This window comes from Dromiciops gliroides, chromosome 1, assembly GCF_019393635.1.
Source record: "Dromiciops gliroides isolate mDroGli1 chromosome 1, mDroGli1.pri, whole genome shotgun sequence".
Lineage (NCBI taxonomy): Eukaryota > Metazoa > Chordata > Mammalia > Microbiotheria > Microbiotheriidae > Dromiciops > Dromiciops gliroides.
In genome coordinates, this window is record NC_057861.1 from 752,569,143 (window position 1) to 752,589,529 (window position 20,387).

Sequence of the window (20,387 nt, forward strand, 5' to 3'; positions counted from 1 at the left end):
AAGAAACAAACAAGCAGGGGTGATATAATCCACATTGGACTTGAGGTAGGGAAGAACTGGATTGGAATCATCTTCTCAAGATCTTTAATGGTCCTGGAGCAAATCATTCAACATCCCTTTGCCTCAGTTACCTCCCTGGTAAAATGCCGTAATAGCAGCACCTAAGAAGTGCTTTGCGAGCTATTGTCCAGAGGGTCTGACAAGGAGTCTGACAAGACAGGACTGAATGACAACAAACTTCCAAGGGGTATTGTGAGGATGTTTTGAGACAATGCAGATAAAGTGCTTTTCAAACCTTAAGTCCTATAGAAATGCAAGTTGTTACTACTACTACTACTAATAATAATAATAATAATTGGTGCCACCTCTAAAAGTGAAGGCACATTCTTGAGATCTACTCCCTCTCTAAGGAAAATTAAGTTTGAAGGGAATTTAAACAATGAGATAAATAAAAGATGACAGCATCTAATCAGTGACCTTGCCCTGACCGTGGCCTTGTCTAGGAGGGAAAAGGCAAATTAGCCAATGATGCACCCTAATCACTCCTGAGCCCTGGAAGACAATCAGAAGTTGGGAAGGTGGTCCGATGACCTTGAGACCATCCATTCTGATCCAATCAATTCAATTGGACAAGCATTTATTAACTGTCTACCCCAGGCAGAGTCTTGTGCTAAATGCTGAGATTATCTAGAAAATAAAGGCCGGAGTGGGGGGTGGGGAAGGGATATTCTTTCCCACCCCCTATTCACTTGTGTTCTAATTTTGTAATTCAGGTTAGATTTTTTTCTCCTGTATTGTCAATCTAGTTATTTATTAGATATAGATTATCGTCATCATCATCATTATTTTAGCAGGCAGGTTGCACAGTAGAGTTCTAGGCCAGCGATGTGAATTCAAATCTGGCCTCAGACACTTGCAACCTGTATGACATTCGGCAAGTCATTTACCATGTGCCTCAGTTTCCTCATTTGTAAACTGAGGATAATAATATTATCTACCTTCTAGGCTTGTTGTGAGGATTAAATAAGATGACCCTTATATAAAGTGCTTAGCACAGTGCCTAGCACACAACAGGCATTATGTAAATGTAAACTATCATTATTAATATCATTAATTATAATATATTTATAAAACTTTTAATATATGTTAGCTGTTTTGATCCTCACAAAAACGCTGAAAGATAAGTGCTATTATTCTCCCTAATTTACAGATGTATGAACTATGTTACAGAGAGATTCTTGCCCTGGCTGTCACATAGTAAATGTCTGTGGCAGGATTCAAACTTAGGTCTTTTGAGCGACTTTTCTCTTTCTGTACTCATACCTCCAAGGCATATGATCAGACTTAGAGCCAGAAGAGAACTTGGAGGTCATTTGGAACAACCTCTTCATTTGATACATAAAGAAACTGAGTTCTAGAAAGATAAAGTGAATAGGCCTCAAGTGCCAGAGCTTGGATTTGAACCCAAGGTCTCTGACTGCAAAGTCAGAGCTTGGTTCATTGCCCCATAATATCTTCCTCATTTAGTATTCCAACTGAACTGAAGCACCAGATCCTCCCTGAGCTTGATACTCTGATCTTGTGAATCTGGACAATTGCACAGGTCATCCCTATGATGAGACAGCTCTCCTCATCTCTGCCTCTCAAAAACCCTTCTCTTGGCAAGCAACCTACCTGAAAAAGCAACCTAGGCAAAGCAGCAAGGCACCCTGATGGAGACACAGGAAGCAGCATGTGCCAGGCAAGTTATGCCACCATCCTTCATCTTGACCACCATCTTTCACAAACCCTATAGGAAACAGCTAGGAGTTCTGAGCCCTAAAGCCTTGGACATAGCAGTATTCCCCACACCAGCAGACCCACTTCCAGCCTAGACCCTGTGGCCAGGATTAGGGGGAGAAGCTATTGTAGAGAAGAGACCCACTTTTGCCATCACCACCACCACTAACTGCTGCTCAACTCCCAACAGGGAGATAAATACAAAAGCCCTGGGAGTGGCAGTATCCCCCTCCCCTCCTATGCCACCATTCCTGCTTCTAACCCAGCCTTCACAGCCTACATTGGGGAAGACAACTCCTTTGGAGATAAGGCCGGTCAAAGGTGACACAGGGCAGGCAATCTAGCAAAGCTGTGAGGAAAAGGGAGAGGGAGAGGGGGAAGAAGAAAGAGAAAGGGAGAGGACAGAGAGAAGGAGGGCAGGGAGGGAGAGGAGAGCATGTAACAGGCAAGACAAACCACAGGCATCTTCCTGACCACTGCCTTAGTTTCATTTGTCTTTGTGGCCCAACTCTTTAGCACACTGTTTGCTACACAATATTTGTGGAATTAAATTGAAAGTTTTCCCTCACCCTCTCAATTTTCATCAAGCACTCATTAAGCACTCTCTCTATGGCAGGCACTATGCTAAATGCTGAGAATACAAACTCAAGCAGGGGAAAAAACGACAATGTCTACCCGCAAGGAGCATATATTCTAAAGAGGAAAGAGAACACAGAGGAGAGAACTAAATAGAGAGGAATTGGGGAAGAGGAGTGGGCAAGGTAGAAAAAGGTTTAGGTCAGGAGAACAGCTAGAGAGAAAGTTATTCTGCTGTTTTTCTTTGGAGTATATGCTGTGTCCCTTCAGTAGACTAAAAGCTCTCTCTTGGCAGGGACTATTTGTCTTTGGATTCCCTGAGTTTAGCACCTTGTCTGGTCTACAGTAAGAAATTGATGAATGTTTTCTGAATTGTTGCAGACTATTCCCTCCCCGCCAAACTAAACATGGAAAACATCATTTGAGAGACTAATGAAAACTGATTCAATTTTCTTTTCATATAGAGGAATTTCAAAATTAGATAAAGTGTCTAGTCAAATTAATTGAGGGCTTCGACACTTTAAATATGCTTTTTACAAAACTCATCTGCAGTCTTTCATTGCACTGTCTTTATAAACAGAAACAAACAGCAACCTTATTGCCTCTGTCCCAGTTTAGGTTTAAGTTAAAAAATATGATATAGCAAACCTTGGAAAGAGGAAGCAAACAATTATCTGGGCCATCAACGGCATTAAAAAAAAGGCAGGAAATATTAGTTAAGACACTTCCCCCATGACAGGACCATTATGTTAATGGAAATTATTAGAGCTCAGGCTATTTGCAATTTGTCAGCATGAAAAATAAAGTCGCCCCTCGTCCATTACCATCCAGATGACAAAGGTGATGTAATGGCCCCGGCACTTCAGGCTTCCCATTTACCGCCAACATCTGACAGCAGGGAAAGAGGTCTTTCTGTGATAGGATAATTACAGGCTGAAGAGTAATTCAAATAGTGGGTGAGGATGAGAGAATCACTGTGAATCAACTAATCACTGGGCAAAGGGATGAAAGGAGGGGGGGAACCACCAGGAAATCAAGCCTGAGCAGAAGAGAATAAAAGTCCAACCCTGATTAACAGGCATTAAAGAGCCGGCATGTTTGGGTGTTGTTTTTTGAAAGGACCTTGCAAAATGACCGTATTTTTTTTTTGGTTGATCATAGACTTCACAAATGACCAATTCTTTGTCACTGAAGCTTCCAGGATTGTCCCCATATGTGTTGCTCATTCTTTGAAATATTTCGCAAGCATAGGTAAAAATTTTAATAACTAACCAGAGGGACCCAATTTTCCTTAAACATGTCTTCAGTCATGGAAGCAATTATTGTTCACAGAGGTCTTGGGGTAAATAGCCATCAAGTAAAGATCCCTGTCTTGTATAAATGCGTGAGCCTTTGAGGAGGATATTGTAAAATGAACTGTGGCTTTAGAATCAAAGGTGCTGGGATCAAATCCTGATTGAATGAATGAATGAATTTATTTAGCACCTACTATATACAAAGTACTGTGCCAAGTTCTGGGGATACAAATAGAAAAGTCAGAGGGTCCCACTCTCAAGGAACTCACATTCTAATGGGGGACACAACACAAAATGAAGGTTTCAACTGCAAGTGAGATGGAGAGACTCCATAGTCCTTAGGGCACAGAAGCAAGGCAGATGTTAATACCTCTTCCTCAATGTCATTCCCACTGCTAAAATCCTGTCTGTTTCTGATGTTGAACCACTTGACAGTGCCACGGACTGAGCTAGTGGATCACTGTGTGTCCCTGAGCAAATCACTTTTTCACTAGGCTTTACTTTTCTCATCTGTAAAATAAAGGGAATGGAGTAGGTGACTTCTGAAGTCCCTATTCTATAATCTATAATGCCACATGGAAGTATTTTAGGGGTGGACACAGCTAACTCAAGTAAATGACCAACCAACCTTATCTGATATTTGAACTGAGTATCCTTCACAGTAGGTGGCAGGGGGAAAAGGACTTGCTGCTGCCTCTAACATAAGATTAACTAAACCTCACAGGCTCTGGGTGTACCTAGAACTATGCAAAAATGGGTTTTTTAAAGCTTTTGTAAATCATTCCCATTTAAGGAACATATCTTTATAGGAGGAAAAATGATGATTTTTAAAAATCCCTCTGCCCCTACTCAAATAAGCATCTAAACAGACCTTGCAGAGGTCCCCTAATAGCATTCTAGGTGACCACAGGGCTGGGAACTCTTTCTGATGGGTCTGTTCAGCTCACAATGCGAACTAAGCACAATTCCAACCATATAGCTGCTTCCAAACAAAACTCTGACTTGCTTTGGTTATTTTTCCCCCTTAAAGAGCTCAAGGAAAGCAAAACCCATTTACCAATGTATCAGAGGGATTGGGTACATTAGCTTTCCCAACACCAACATCTGTTCTCACAATTCCATAGGCAGTATTTTAGAAAATGGGCTTCATGAAACTCTGGCTGACTCCATCCTGGGGCCATTTTGGATCCAAGAATGAGTTTTATTTTATTTTCCAAGAGCCACGTAGCATCTATCACCAATCAAAACTCTTTGGACCAAGCTTACAGATTTATCCAGAAAAGGGGGTTCTGTAATTAGCCTTCTAAGTCTATTATACCCACTCCCTGCTCACTCTAGTCTCCAACCAAAGAGCATCTATTAGATGTAAAGATCCTAAGGTTCATAAGCTATTCTCTCCTCTCCATCTTCAGGTCTTTATTCTAACCCTAATCCTAACCTTTTCCTAATTTATGTAGTTAGGGATTTCATCATTTCAATATCCAGAATGCAGATTCCCACACAATCTGAAAAAGGCTCTGGGAGTTATGAAGATTCTTATGATAAAAAACCAATACTATTTTCATCAGAAAGACGCCACCTCTAAATAAATTTTAAAACCCAATAACTATTAGTTTATTGTGAGGCAAAAACATAAGAGGTTATTGTTTCTGAGAGGGCAGCAGGGTACACTAGAAAGAACATGGAAGCCTAGACCTACAGTTTGGACCACAGGCAATATGGTGCAGTAGAAAGCATGTAAGATCTAAAGTCAGTGATGTAGGCTTCAATTCCCAGTGTGCACTTCTTCCCTAAATGGACTGAACAAGCCATTACACATCACTGGACCTCCATCTACTCACTTGTAAAATGAGAGGGTTAAATTAGCTGACCTCTAAGCCTGGCAATCAATAAGGAAAGGAAGTGAGGCTCTTGCTGGAAGAGAGTGAGGATGGTTATTGTTTGTGAGCAATGAGAGGCTGGTCCACTAAGAAAAACCCAATGAAAGAGCCTTTGACAGGACAGGATGGCAACCATTGGGGATTTCTTTATAAGACAAAAAGGGAGGAAGGTATTTTATTCCCACAACAACCCCAAAACTGGCCCCCCTTTTTCCTAGTTTTAGAGCCAGTATCTATCACTCCCTTTGAATTCTCTACTCTGGAGGAGAGCCTGTATGGCCCCATCTTTGTTAAGCTTCTGACCATAATGAAAAATTCTCAATGAAAAAAAAAAGGAACAACAACAAAACATCGCTTTTGTCATCTGAAAAGGAGACTAAAGTGCCTGAGATCATCCATTTCATGTTTCTCTAAGACTTTAAATTTCACTTACTGAAGCACTACTAGAAAATACAGCTATGGGCATAATGGTAGGAGAAGCCTGCCCCCAAACTCCTTCTCGGAATGAGTATAGAGTTGTTTCTTGTCCTTCTTTGTCATGACCAAATTCATTCTTTCTAATGCCGTGTTCATGACTGTGTCTTGAAATCAGGGGTTTAGAGATGAAAGGCATGTCCAAAGCAATGGAATCCAGCTGCCTTGATTTACAGATGAAGGAACCAAAACCCAGGAAGACTGAGTGAGTTGAACAAGCTCACATAGGAAATTAGTAGCAGAAGCAAAATTAGAACCCAGGTCATCTGCCTCCTAAACCAGGACTCTGTTTCCTTTGTGCCCTTTGACTATAGAGTATTATCAAAGAGAAAACATTGGAAACAGAGCTAAAGTCAGTTTACAGCCAACAAGCATTAAATAGTTACTATGGGGGCAGCTAGGTGGTGCAGTGGATAAAAGCACCGGCCCTGGATTCAGGAGTACCTGAGTTCAAATTTGGCCTTAGACACTTGACACTTACTGGCTGTGTGACCCTGGGCAAGTCACTTAACCCCCCCATAGCCCTGCAAAAAAATAAAACAAACAAACAAACAAAAAACAGTTACTATGTCCTTATTAGAGGCCACGGGTTCTCATTCTTTCTCTTGCACTTCTTCCTTGTATAACCCCAGGCAAATCAACTCACCTTTCCTTGCCTCAACTTCCTCATTTGTCCTATTTAGGAAGGGGGGGGCATCCAGCTGACCTCTCCCTTACAGTTCTTGATCTATTCTTGATCCATGACTCTCTGTAAACCCAACATATTTTCCATTTCTCTCATTCTGCCTCTTGCTTGGGTTGGGTTCAAGCCCCTGGCACTCCTGGCATCTTCTATCATGATTCAGAGGGGAAAAAAGCAGTTTTGTGCCCCAACCCTTGAGTTTAGGACTCTATATGAGCATCCAAAATGAGCAAAGTAATAATAAAAACTCCCAGTTCTTTCAAATATTAAGATTTTCAATATGCTTTCCTTCTAACAATGCTATGAGGTGGGCAAAGTATTATTATCCCCATTTTACAGATGAGAATACCAAGGCTCTGAAAAGGAAAGTGATTGGCTAGAGGTCACACAGTTAGAGTATCAAGACCAGAAAGTGTCAAGGCAGTGGATTTTGTGAGCCTCGGTGTTCTTACCTATAAATTAAGGATAATAATGTTTTACCTGCCTTCTAGCATCATTTACAATCGACTGTACCATGCAGCAAAGTACCCATTTTCCAGATGATAAATCATATTCGGTTAATTCCTACATTGCTGATACCAGGTCCCTATTGAAATAAGTGTTCAAAATATTTCTGAAAGGTGGGTATTTTCTTCTTTGTGGGTGTGTTGGAACCAGTTAGAATAGGTTCTAGAGAGATGATGGTTAAGCTTTATTGCTTTGTTGACTGTCTAGACAAAAAAGAATGGCGGACAAAATATTAATAATGGGAGTTAAACTTAAAAGCGTATCCTGGGTATTTCTTTCTAAAGAGCTGGTTGTTAAGCGTTTACCAGCACACCTCTGTGGGAGAGGAGGAAGCCACTTATGTCTTTAAAACCTCAAGAAGACCAAGGCCCAGACACTCACCCTGACAGCTTCTGACTTCTTATGAAACATCTCTTCCATATTCTTTGCCAGCTTTTTCACCAGCTGCAGGCCGTCAATTTCTTCTATTGCGACATCCTTCTCATACTCTTTGTACTTCTGCAAGGAAGACAAGGGGTGTTAGGCAGGGCAGGCTGGGAGAACCTCCGTGGTATCGCCTTAAAATGCTTTATTTTAACTAGTAACCCATCCACCTGCATGAAACACACTTTGAAACAACGTTTTGTTTTTGCTTTGTTTTGTTTTTCCTGCCTGGATTCTTTTCATTAAATCTGGATCTGTGATTTCAGTAGCGTGGAAGAACTCCCAGTGTGGAAACTTTCTCCACTGAATAAAAACTGATACTGTTTTTTAAAAAAGAGCAGTGATACCAGACACAGCAAGCCTGGGTTCAGAAATCTCCTTCTGACATTGAAGAGAGAAGTTACTTAGTGACCTTGGGAAATATCACTTCATCTCCCTGGCCCTCAGTTTCCTAATCTGTAAAATGAAAGGGTTAGACTAAGTAACCTCTGTGGTTTCTTCCAGGTCCCAGTGAAGAAGGCTATGATGCTAGATTAGCAATCCATCTGTAACATAGAGTCTTACAGCACCGCTTAGAGCCCTTGCCTAACAAGTGTGTCAAAGGCAGAACTTGCCCCCAATCTTGGTGGTTCCAAGGTCTATCCTCTCTCTAGAATGTCACAGTGGCCCTCCATTTTGTACTAATCAGAAATATTCCTTACTACAAACAGGTTAAACAGTGATGTGAAAAGTCTTCTGTGACTCTCTGGGGACATACACCAGAATGGGACAATGTCTATGTTTTTAATGCATAGCAGGAAAAGATCCTAAGGACAGTCACATGTTCTTTGGGTTGGGAACTGGCATTCTCCTCTTCCAGAGTTAACATTCCTAGAGGCTTGACAAGAGACCTCATTTGTTGTCCTCGTACCCAATCCACTCTAGGACCATTGCCTTCAATGGGCAGGAACCCAAAATGAATAAAAGGTTAGGAAGTTTCAAATGGTAACATTGCAATTTGCCCATGAAAAGTGACATCTAGAAACTTGTCTTTACCAGTTTCAAGACTAAGACAATTAATGAATATTAGGAAACGCTCACTAATTCCAGTAAATAATGAAGAAAAGCTATCCTGTAATCCTTTCCTAAAAGTGAGAGGGTGGGATGGACACCTTTTTTAATTTATTTATTTTTATTTTAAACCTCTATGTTTGGTGTGGGGGATTCTGTGTGTGTAAGTTCCCTCTGTCAATGCACAGTGGCAATTCTCTGCCAGTCCAAATGAATAAGCATTTATAAAATGCTGACTATGTCTTGGCACTATGTTAGGTCTTGGGGAATAAAAAGAGAAGGGGGAAAGGAATCCCTACCTAAAAGAGGCAAAATTGTGTTAGAGTATTGCTGAGGGTACCTAGAAGTGAAATGACTCAAATTCACAAAGCCAATAATATGTGCCAAAGGGAAGACTTGACTGTCTTCAATACTGGCCTACCATGAACTATCCCATGCTCCCTCTTATGCCCAATCTCTCCTGTAGGCTTTGCCTTATCTCTTTTTAGCATACATAGATATGTCCTTCAGGACCTGGTTGGGCCATTTTTTAAAAAATTCTAATCCCTACAATAAATCAATTTTCAATCAAATTCAACAATCGAATTCAACTTCCACCTAATTCACTTTCATTCATCAGATACCACCTTTGTTCCAGGCACTATAAAGCATACAAAGACAAAGAATAGAAACTCAGATGCTCAGTTTAAAGAAAGCAGAGAAGATAAAATAATTATTCAGCTTATTGACTTGAGGTCATTCCCTATCTTCTTGGAGTTTTACTGTAGTGACCAAGCTATGTGAAAAGTGTCCCCCAGTCAGAGCTGAATTAGCAATGTCTCTGGACCAGAAGCATAAACTGAGGCAGGCAACTAGTGGGAATTTTCTCCAAGTTAAAATGTTAGTGAAGCTCTCTGGAGTTTCAAATCTCCAGAGTCCTTTTCTGAGGGTAGAATGACTAATGGATGAAGGCAGCATCTGTGCCTAACACTGAATTGCAACAGCAAGAAAAACTATTTTTTTTCTTTTGTTGAGAAGCGAGTCAATAACGAAGACACTAATGAGACCAATTTAATATTTCTGGCGTTGGTGGAATGGATCTCTGTCTTTTACCAGTTCAGTAACCCAAAATGGTCCACAGGATTGAGATAAGCAAGAACAAAATGAGTTTCAAAATCACCCTTTAGCTGCTCGAGAAAGGGAAGAACTCTATTTTCAATGTGGGTTTATTATTCCTCACTCTTGCATTTCTCCTCTAAAAGGCTGTCAATTAATTTAACTCTAATTATACAACAAGACTCAATTTAACATCTCGGCACTTTTTTTTCTTTTTGTCTTTTTTCAAAATTACTTTCATGTGACTTGAAGTAGCTGAGTTTAGTCTCTTGTTCTCCCCAGAACAACTTGTACCTGGCAAGCTAGTTAATGCCAAGGAGCTGCATTTTACTGAACGAAAGAAACCAGATCTGGGTGGAAAATAAGGGGGTGTGGGGCTTTCCTCATCTGGTCATTGATTTCCAAGCCTCTTCATTTAAAGGCTTCTCTTTCCATCACACACACACACACACACACACACACACACACACACACACACACCAGTGTTTTACTCAGTCCAGTTTTTCAAATGTGGCAAATGGCTATATTTATTTCTGCCTTTGCTGACCTCAGCTTATTATTCCAGAATTTATTATTTTTTTTACTCAGATTCTCCTTATTATCCTAATCCTAGAGTCTGAATAATCAAGGGCCCTAAACAAATCCCAGGAACTATTTAATCCCAGGAATTTGTTCACAAGGAAATTTGAGGAGCATAGCCAACCACCCAAGGATATTGGCAAATCAATAATGAGTTCTAAAAAATTAATAGTCCAGAATGTTCCTGGCAGGGTTTGTAGGTCCTCCTATAGCTATACTATTCTGGGGTTCTATTTTTCTAATCCAGCCTGCCTCGGGTCACCTACTGGGAGAGCTTTGAGTAAGCAGGAGAGGGACTTGTTTTCTTAAAAAAAATTGATTTTTTTTCCCTAAAGTATAGTTATTCCCATGTTCAATAAATTCCAGTGGTTCCTTCTTGCCTCAATTAAATAAAACTCAACTGTTTGACATTGAAATCCTTCCCAATCTAACACTATCCTATCTTTCTAGTCTGATTAAGCAATACTCTCCTTCAAACACAATACAATCAGGCCAGACTGTCCTTTTGCTAGACCTCACACACGATACTGTATCTTCCATCTCCATCCCTTTGTCACCTATGCCTGAAATACTCTCCATTCTCACCTCTAGCTCTGCGAATTCCAAGTTTCCTTTACAGCTCACCTCAAACAGCCTCTCCTGCAGGACGGAGGCTCCTCCCAATTCCTCCAGAAGCTATGGCCTCCTCTGCACTGATCCCCTTAAATGACCTTGTATTCATTTTTTTTTCCACGTGAGCATATGATGTTTCCTCTGATAGAATATGTCTGCATTGTTTCACTTGTGACTCTATATCCCTAGTGCCTAGTATAGTACCTGGTACATTGCAGGCTTTGGAGAGATACTTGTTAGCTAATAAATTAATTGAGAAAGGAAGTATGGTAAAGTTTAAAAAATTCTAATCCTAGAGTCAAAGGAGTTGGGTTCAAACCCACCTCTGATGCTTCCTACTTGTTCCAGCTTCCTCCTGATGACATCTTACCACTTCAAGAAGACAAGAGAACTCAGAGACTTTATATGAACAGTTTTGTTTTGTTAGTTTTTACTATCTCCTTCTGTTATTATATGCCATCTGTAACACGTACTCTCTGCAGAGGCCCTCCCTTTGCAAGACCAATGTCAAAGCGTCGGTTCATCAGGACAAAAAATTGCCCCTCTGGACAAAACTTTCCTCTCTTCCTTTTCTACATTGATATTATCATATTATTAGATAGCATAGGATATTATTTTTGGCTGTTTCATTGAGCAAACTTATTCGTTTTTCAAATGAAAGCAAAGGGGGAGGGTGGTAAAAAAATGAAGGTTTTTAACTAAAATTTAACCGCCAGTTTTTGAAGGACCGCCATTTCGGGGAGGAGACTGTGAGGAACAGCCATGTACCTGCTGCTGCCCGGGAGAGCGTGGCCGAGCACGCGAGACTTCCAGGACATGAGCTTAAAAATGAGAAGAAAATGGAAGTGGGCTCTCGCTCTCGGCACACACATGCTGGCTCAGGTTTGACGGTGTGTTTGGGTGATCGGCTCTGGTCCTCAGTGGCAGCACGTGCTTGACGCTGGTTCTCAGCCTCAGAGGTAGCTTTGGGATTCGGTGAGTTTTATAAAAGAATATAGACTAAGCTTAGATCTAAAACTGTTCATTTGTATTTCTACTTTCCTATTTCCCTAATCAGTATCACCTGTTTGTTGGCTAATTAATTCCCAAACAATAAAAGCTAAGTAATCCATCTCTAATTAAAGCTCAGAGGCTTCTTTCTCTTACTGGTCTGGGAGATATATAAGGGAAAGGTTAAAGGGGAGTTTAATGCTCTTATATCCAATTTTAAATCTCACACTATGTTGTTTCTCCTTGCAGGAACTTTTTCATGTATATGTATGTATGTATGTCATGTATGTAGGTGTATATATCTATATATAGATGGATATATTTTACACATAGACATATATGTGTGTGTATACATATACATATATATGTGTATACATACATATGTACATAAACACTTTCTCTCTCTCCCTCTTTCTCTGCCTCTGTCTCTTTTCTCTTCTCCCTCCTCTCTCTTTCTTTTTCTCTGTCCCTCCTCTTTCTCTGTCTCTATCTCTACCTCTGTCTCTCTGTGTCTCTCTCTATCTCTGTCTCTCCCTCTTCCTCCCACCCCCGGACAGCCATGGGCTAAACAGATTCCTCTAGAAAATGTAATGCTCTTGCCCAAAATCTATCACCTTAGCAAGACTTGCTTCCACATAGGAAGCTAACCAGCAGGATCCTAGCCTCAGCATTTGCATAATGAATGTTTGGAAACCTTTTTTCATTCTCATAAAACTGCTATCTCATTCACCCTGCCACCAACATCAGCCTTGGCTTTGAAAAAATGGTAACATTCCTTAACCAGAGAAATGATGTTAATTAGAAAAAGACTTTGACCGTTCCACAGCATGGCTCCATGAGAGTTCAGTCTCACAAGGCAAAGGCTCTTCTGACTTATCCATGGATCAGATCCCTTTGGCTGCCTAGACCTTGCCAAATGAGATCCAATGAGATGATCTTTGGAAAACAGCCCAAGGCCCATTGCCTGTCGAATAATAAGTCTTTCATAAATGCTTGATCTCTCTCCTCTCCTCTTGTTGCCAAAGAAAGTCATGAAAATCTAACCCTGAACTAAGATACTATATTATAACTTAAATTACATTATATTGAATTTCATTATACTATACGGCATGATGCTAGGTATTCAAGTATATACTATGTTACATACATATATACCATGTTTGTGGATAGAGGAGAGTGAAGCCATTCTGAAAGCAAGCACAGCATTAAGGGACCAAAGGCAGTCTGTGCTCAGTAGTAAGGTTAGGAAAAGAAGCAAATTTTATTCTATTGAGTCAATTCAACAAGCACTTATGAAGTGCCTATTGAGTTCCAGGCACAACATTTGGTTACCAAGATGGTGCCTGTAGGGAAAATGAGTCCAGTTTCCTAATGCCCTGCCCCCCATCCTCACCACCTCTTGTGATAGCCTGGGGCTGCTTGTCCTGCTACCAGTTTTGTGGCAAATTATGCCTTTCATTTTGCACTGCTTCAAATGCATTACAAATAGCAATCGCTTAATTTGAAGCATCCAACTGAGACAAACCCTTTGGAAAAGAGTGGAGAGAACCAGTAAACAAGCCAAAGAGAAAACTGAGATGTGCTTTAAAAACAGAAGAGAGAGAACAGAACTTGGATCTAATGCAATGACCAATGGTTCGAGGTTAATGATGGTGAAAGGTACTCCCTTCCTAGGGAGGCATTGGATACAAACATTCTGACTTTGGAGTCAGGGGTCAAATCTTCCCTCTGATGCTTACTTGTGTGACTTTTAGCAAGTCACTTATTTTCCCTCAGCCTCAGTTTTGTCATCTGTCAAGTGAAGGGGTTAACTATATGACCACTAAGAGTCTTTTCAATTCTAAATCTAGGATCCTGTGATTTCCTCTATTCAACTTAACAAGCATATATAAAGCAGGTACTATGTACAAGCTTTGAGAAGGTGGGAAAAAAAGAACAAAATTCAACAGTCTCTGCCTTCAAGGAACTTATGGTCTATGGAGACAGACAATGTGTGCATAGATGGCTAAATTCCAATTATATTCAAAGATATTTATAGCAGCTTTTTCTGTGGTATCAAAGAATTTGAAATTAAAGGGATGCCCATCAGTTGGGGAATGGCAGAACAATTTGTGGTATATGAATGTAATGGAATACTTTTGTGCTGTAAAAATGATGAGCAGACAGATTTCAGAGAAACTGGGAAAGACATGAAGTGATGCTAAGTAAGGCAAACAGAACCAGGAGAACATTGTACACAGTACCAGCAATATTGTGTGATGATCAACTGTGATCGACTTAGTTCTTCTCAGCAATACAATGATACAAGACAATTCCAAAGGACTCATGACGGAAAATGCTCTCCACATCCAGAAAAAGAATTGTGGAATCTGAATGCAGATTGAACCATACTATGTTCACTTTTTTGTTTTGTTTTTCTGGTGGTTTTTCCCTTTTGTTCTGATTCTTCTTTTACAACATGACAAATTTGGAAATATGTTTAACATGATTGTACATACATAACTTATATCTGATTGCTTGCTGTCTGGGGGAGGGAGGAGGGAGAAAAAATTGAAGTCAAAATCTTACAAAAATGATAGTTGAAAAGCATATTTTCATGTAAGTGGAAAAATATTAAGTGAAAAAAGGCAAAGCATATTCCAAGAAAATTCAAATGGGGAGAGGGTCAGGAAAGCCATCAGGAAGGAGATATCGTCTGAGCTGAGCTAGGAATTCCAAGACCCAGCCTGAGAAGAGCAAGCCTTCCAAGCATGGGGGACAGCCGGGGCAAAGACAGAGGTGGGGAGATGGACTGGCCCGATTTCAGCATGCCAAGAACATGCTCTATTTCTCTGAATAGAAGCACAGCCGACTAACTGGAAAAAGGCAATGAACAATGGTTCTGATGAGGCATAGTCCTGTAGAAGAGGTTGGTCCTTCCCTAAGTGGATTTCTCATTGTCCAAAGTCAGACTGTATACCAGCCTGAGGGATATCCCATTGCATTAGATATAAGAATATATTTGAAATCCTCATTTCAGTCCCTCTGTGGCATCAGTGGCATTTGCTGAGCAATCCAGGGATGAGCCCAGCCCATTTATCATTTCCCGAAAGGAGACCCAAAAATACATTACTTCTGTAGTATCACTTTTACCAGATCATTTCCCACAAACACCAGGAAAAGAAAACCACTACTTCACTGTCAGAACAGTTAATGTTGTTCATATATTTGAATCCTTCTCCCCCCACCCCCACCCCCTTCCATGATACATGAATATCTAGAAATGTCCTGCCTGGAAAGGCCCAAAGGGAATTGTAGAATCAGAACCAATAAAAATAATTGGGAGCAAAGGTAGCAAGCATACGTGGCAATCTGGTGGCTGGCCTATGGCAGGGGAGAAATGCCCATTCTAAGGGAACCAGGACCCAGAAATGAGGCATTAGTGACCCAGAGGGGACATTGTAGAAGGAGACTGCTGACCCAATGCCACCCCAAATCTCTCTGTATTTTTTTTCATAGAAAATATGACAATGGTTCTCATAATTTTATTAAATGAGCTCGTCACAGAGGAGAGAGCCTTGGCTGTGGTGTCTAAGACACTCAATTTCAGGACTGGGCCTTCCATTTAGTATTTGTATCATACCAGATGCATCATGCCACCTTTCTGGGACTCAGTTTCCTCATCTTTGAACAGAGCGGGTTGGATTATAGGGTTTCGGAGGTCTTGTCCAATGCTTATCCCAGGACTCTATGATCTCAGTTAAGAGACAAAATTAGTCATGAAAAAATGAAAACAAGAAAAGACAGCCATAGCTGGATAGGAGCATGTATTGCACAAAGCCAATTCTGAGATTCTGAGTGCTTCTTATATGGGGGTGAGGATGTGGGGCAGGAGAGTGCACTCCCTTTTGAGAAATAACAAAGTCCTCAGCACCTTTCCATCACAGGCAGCCATGAGGGAGCACAAACCAGAGACCAACAAAATAGACAAACAAAGAGGACATCATAGACACAATGTGTTGCCACCATTTCTTACTGCAGGGATCCCATGCTTCTAATAAATAACCACATACCTCAACACCAAGAAGAAAAACCCTAAGCAATGTGCACAATGTAGCAGAGCATCATCTGCTGGTACTAATGGTCTCCGAGGTGCTAGGTTAGGGGGGAGGGTGGTGTGGGTGGTGAGATGCTTCATGTTTCAGGTAAAGACCTAGACTAGATGAGCCCTGAGGTCCCCTCAATGCCCAAATCCAGGGTTTGTGTTTCCAGCTGTTTTCGACATTCAGTAGTTAGCAGCTGTAAATGATATCAAGAAATCATATTGAAGACAATGAGCAATCTTGATTACAGAGGCCAGAAAATGAAACTCTCTTCCTTCTTAGCAGGACTGGGGGCCCGTGGGCGGCATGTTCCGGGCAGGCAAACGTGGTCATTGCATTCTTTAATCTGTTTTCCCTTTATTGTAACTCATGGTTCAGTGGAGCATGGGGTGGGGATGACAAGGAGATTGTTTTTAAAAGCATCGATTAAAAAGGAAAGAAACTGGACCTGTGATCTCAGGCATTAAAGGGCCTATGGATGAGGAATCTCCCTTTACCAGTGCAGGGCTTAGTTGTTCCCAAAATACTGAGGAGCATACAAAGTCCAGACTTGCCTACAATTAGAGGTGAGACTTGAACCCGGTTATTCTTGGCTTCAAGGCCATCACTCTATTGGCTCTACCATGTTGCCTTATTCATTTAACAAACATTCATTTTAGTAAGTGCAGCTGTGCAGCTGTTGTTTGTCTTTTGTTCTCAAAGAGGATCATGGCAATGGGCTGATGTCATGACTTGCACTGAATTGGATTTCAGTGAGGGAGGGCTGTGCAAGGTCACCCACCTCACTCTCTCCTCCAGAGCCATCTGGGTCCAGTGGCAAAATAGACAACAGGATGTCTACAGATGGCTCCAGATGTTTGAGGCAATCGGGGTTAAGTGTCTTACCCAGGGTCACACAGCTAGAAGGGTCTGAGGCTAGATCCGAATTCAGGTTTTCCTAACTCCAGGCCCAGTACTCTATTCAGAAGTCTTCTGAGTAAATATGGTTTCAAGATAATTCTAGGGGATAATAACTAAGCAAAGCTAATTTTCCCTTTTAAAAAAATGACAAGAAAAAGAAAAGGAATTAATAAAGGCAACAGAAAACTCTGTTACAGGAAGATTGTTAATAATGGAAAACCTTCTGCTGTGAGGCTCATTTGGTTTTCCATAGTGACTTCAAGAAAGTGCTTGTGCACCATAATACAGTCATAAATCCCATTTAACTTGTGCTTTAAAGTTTATAAAGCTCTTCCCCTGACAGCAGCCCTCTGAGAGAGGCAAGGCCAGGATAATTAACCCACTTTGACACAGGTTCAGAGGAAATGGAGGCCCACAGAGGGTAAGGGTCCATCCAAGATCGCACAGCTAGTGTGTGTGTGGAGGTGGACAGATGGACAACAAGCGTTTGGTTTCTAGGCCCAGCACTGCTTCTACTGCCTGAGGCTGGAACAAACAATAGTCACAGCCACATACTGAACACATCCATGTCTAATTAAAAATAACCTGAGACTCAGTTATCTTGAACTCGTAGCATATTAAATTCACCCAAGGAATGAGAACTTCCCTATAAAAATTCCATCCAATCAGCAGCTTCCCAACCTGTGACACTATGTGCAGAGAACACTTTGAGGGATCAGAGAAGAGAAAAAGAAATGTAGTGAATTTAGGGGCTCACTTTAAGCCAATAAGCATTTATTGTGGGCCTACTATGTGCCAGTCTTTTGAGTCACAAAACCAAAAATGAAACAGCTCTTGGCCTCAGGACAGTTACATTCTGCATGGGGGATACAATGCACGGACAGATAGGTAAATGAAAAATGTATTCTAAGGAATATAAAGGGTTTCCAAGACTGAGTTAGGATGAATAACTGGACTGGATTAAGAAAGGCCTATTGGAGGGAAGTGTCTGAGCTATGCTTTGAAAAAAGTTAGAAGGATTCTAAAAAAAGTAGCCAGCTCAGACTGGCTCCAGATCATTGGTTGTTAAATCTTCCGTGTGAGCATTTCTACCTCCTTCTACCTCAGTAATCAGCAAATGCAACAAATCAGAACTCAATTAATTGGTTGTCTACATTTACAAGAATGATGGAGATGTGAATAATGCAGATTAAATTTTAAAGCATACCTTAAGTGCATGTTTGTTTGTTTGTTTAAGGAGCTAGTTATTAAACATTTACCACCTCTTTGCTGCACACTGGTGAAGAGGGAGGGAATTCCAGGTCTAGTGACTGGTCTGTGCAAAGCCACAGCAGTGAGAGATGAGATACTAAAAAGAGGGGACCAGCCAATAGGCCAGTTTGACTGAAACAGAGAATACATGAAGGTAAATAATTGAAATGGGCATGGAGGGATGGGTGAGAATAAGAATTGGGAAGGTTTTGAATGCCAGGGTCAATCAATAGATATATATTTATTAACAATGATGTGCCAGGTACTTTGTTAGTTGCCAGGGATAGAAATACAAAAGTGAACACTGGCCCTCAAAGAGAATACATTCCGGTGGCAGAAAATAAATACATTCACATATAACTAAAGAGAGAGGGGCCAGCTAGGTGGTGCAGTGGATAAAGTGCAGGTGGTCCTGGATTCAGGAGAACCTGAGTTCAAATCCATCCTCAGACACTTGACACTTACTAGCTGTGTGTCCCTGGGCAAGTCACTTAACCCTCATTGCCTTGCCAAAAAAAAAAAAAAAAAAAAAGTAAAGAGAGAGGACAGGGCCTGTGATTTCATTGGAAGAGGGAGTGACCAACAAGGAACTTTCTATATAGAGGCACCTGAGGCACCTCTGCTATCGTTTAGTCTCAGAGAGACACCTGGGCCAAGGGGAGTTTAAATGCTTCTCCCAGGTCACAGAACCAGCATGTTTCCCAGGTAGGCTTCTGGACTTTGGGGCCAGTTCACTGTCCATTGGGCTTAGCCATCTCTCTTCACAGATAAGTAAATATTGGGTACATACAAAGTGGCTTCCAGGGTGGGATGGTGGGTTAACAGTTCAGGCAATCAGGAATTTTGAAGGAAATGGTCCTTGGTCTGAGCATCAAAGGGAGAGAGGAGTTTCCAGAGGGGTGGGGAAGAAGGAAAAGCCCTCAGGGATTGTGGAGAAACACTGGGGTTGCATTGGATAGAGTGTCACTTACACAGAAGGAACTAATGTGCAATTAAACCAGAAAGACTGGCTGAAGTTGAATTGTCAAGGGCTCCAAGTGCCAAACAAGCAAAGTTTGTTTTTTTATGCTAGGGACAATAGGGAGTCACTGGAGATGGCCGAACAGCTGGGGATACAGTCACATCTGTGTTTTAGGACCATTGATTTTCCAGCAATGAGGAGGATGGATTGGAATGGGGAAATACTGAAGGTTGAGACACCTGTTTTAGTCCAGAGGTGATGAGCGCCCAGGGCCTAAAGATGTTATAGGTAGGAGAAGTGACAGGATTTGGTAATTGCTTGGAGATCAGAGTATATGGAGATTGAAGCAAACACACCAGCAACAACCCCCAGAGTGGATGAACAGCAGGCATTTTCCATATCCACAAGGAAGGCATAAGAGCAAATGGGTTTAAATGTGGATTGTAGAACCACCTGCCCCTGAGGGTTGAATCATAGCAAAAGAAGCCATGAAGAATGGCTGGAATTTGCTTTTAAAGTACTTAGGAGTTGGAATGGTTCTCTAGGCTGCAAGGTCAGAGGCTGGGCTCAATGATTCCCCCAAGGGCCATCCGGCCATCTCTGGTCTCTGCCTGGATAAGCAGAGTGTCCTCTGCTGGCTTGGGACTGTCGGGACCTTCCCACTCCCTCTGGGGCTACAGTCCCTATCAAACCAGGTGGAAAGGATACAATGAGGAAACACAGCTAATGTCTGCTAAGAGGGGTCCCTGCTACGGAAAGGGAAGGGCACTGAATCTCAGCTCCCCGTGGCAGCCATCTATCTTCATTTGTGGTTGTAAGGTCTTGTCACCTATTTCCATCCAATAAAGTCCAGGGGATGAATGAAGCTAATAAATGTCATGTGTTGCCAGTCACAAGTGGTTTGGTGAATAAAGCATCCCAGTTCCTTTTTTCCATAGGAAGGGAACTTTTGCATTGTGGAAGCCGATGACTGAGTCATCTCCCAGGGTGTTCAGATTTACAAATGATGTGTCAGATTGTCTATTTAACAGAATCCAAGGTACCCAAGGAGCAGGAAGAGCAGAAGATCCTGGGACATGATGGGTCCAAATCTGTTAAACTAGAACAAAGACACTGGACACAAGGCTTGGTTGTCTCTGAAACCACATCTCAACTCTGACCCCTGCACTTTTGGCAAAAAGAAGGCAGACCCTAGCCTATGACTTCCTCTGTTCAATTCTACAATCCCATAGAAAGCATTTATGATGCACA

The 20,387-nt window shown here is 41.4% G+C and overlaps 1 protein-coding gene across 2 annotated transcripts in view; it reads right to left on the minus strand.

Annotated features, from left to right (window-relative positions):
* Positions 1–20,387, minus strand: part of CACNA2D3 (calcium voltage-gated channel auxiliary subunit alpha2delta 3) — a 1,069,564-nt gene that overhangs the window by 859,945 nt on the left and 189,232 nt on the right. For both annotated transcript variants that reach the window (XM_043978536.1, XM_043978534.1), the window contains exon 3: positions 7,575–7,691. In XM_043978536.1, the coding sequence (XP_043834471.1) occupies positions 7,575–7,691 (117 nt within the window). The remainder of the gene's footprint in view (positions 1–7,574; positions 7,692–20,387) is intronic.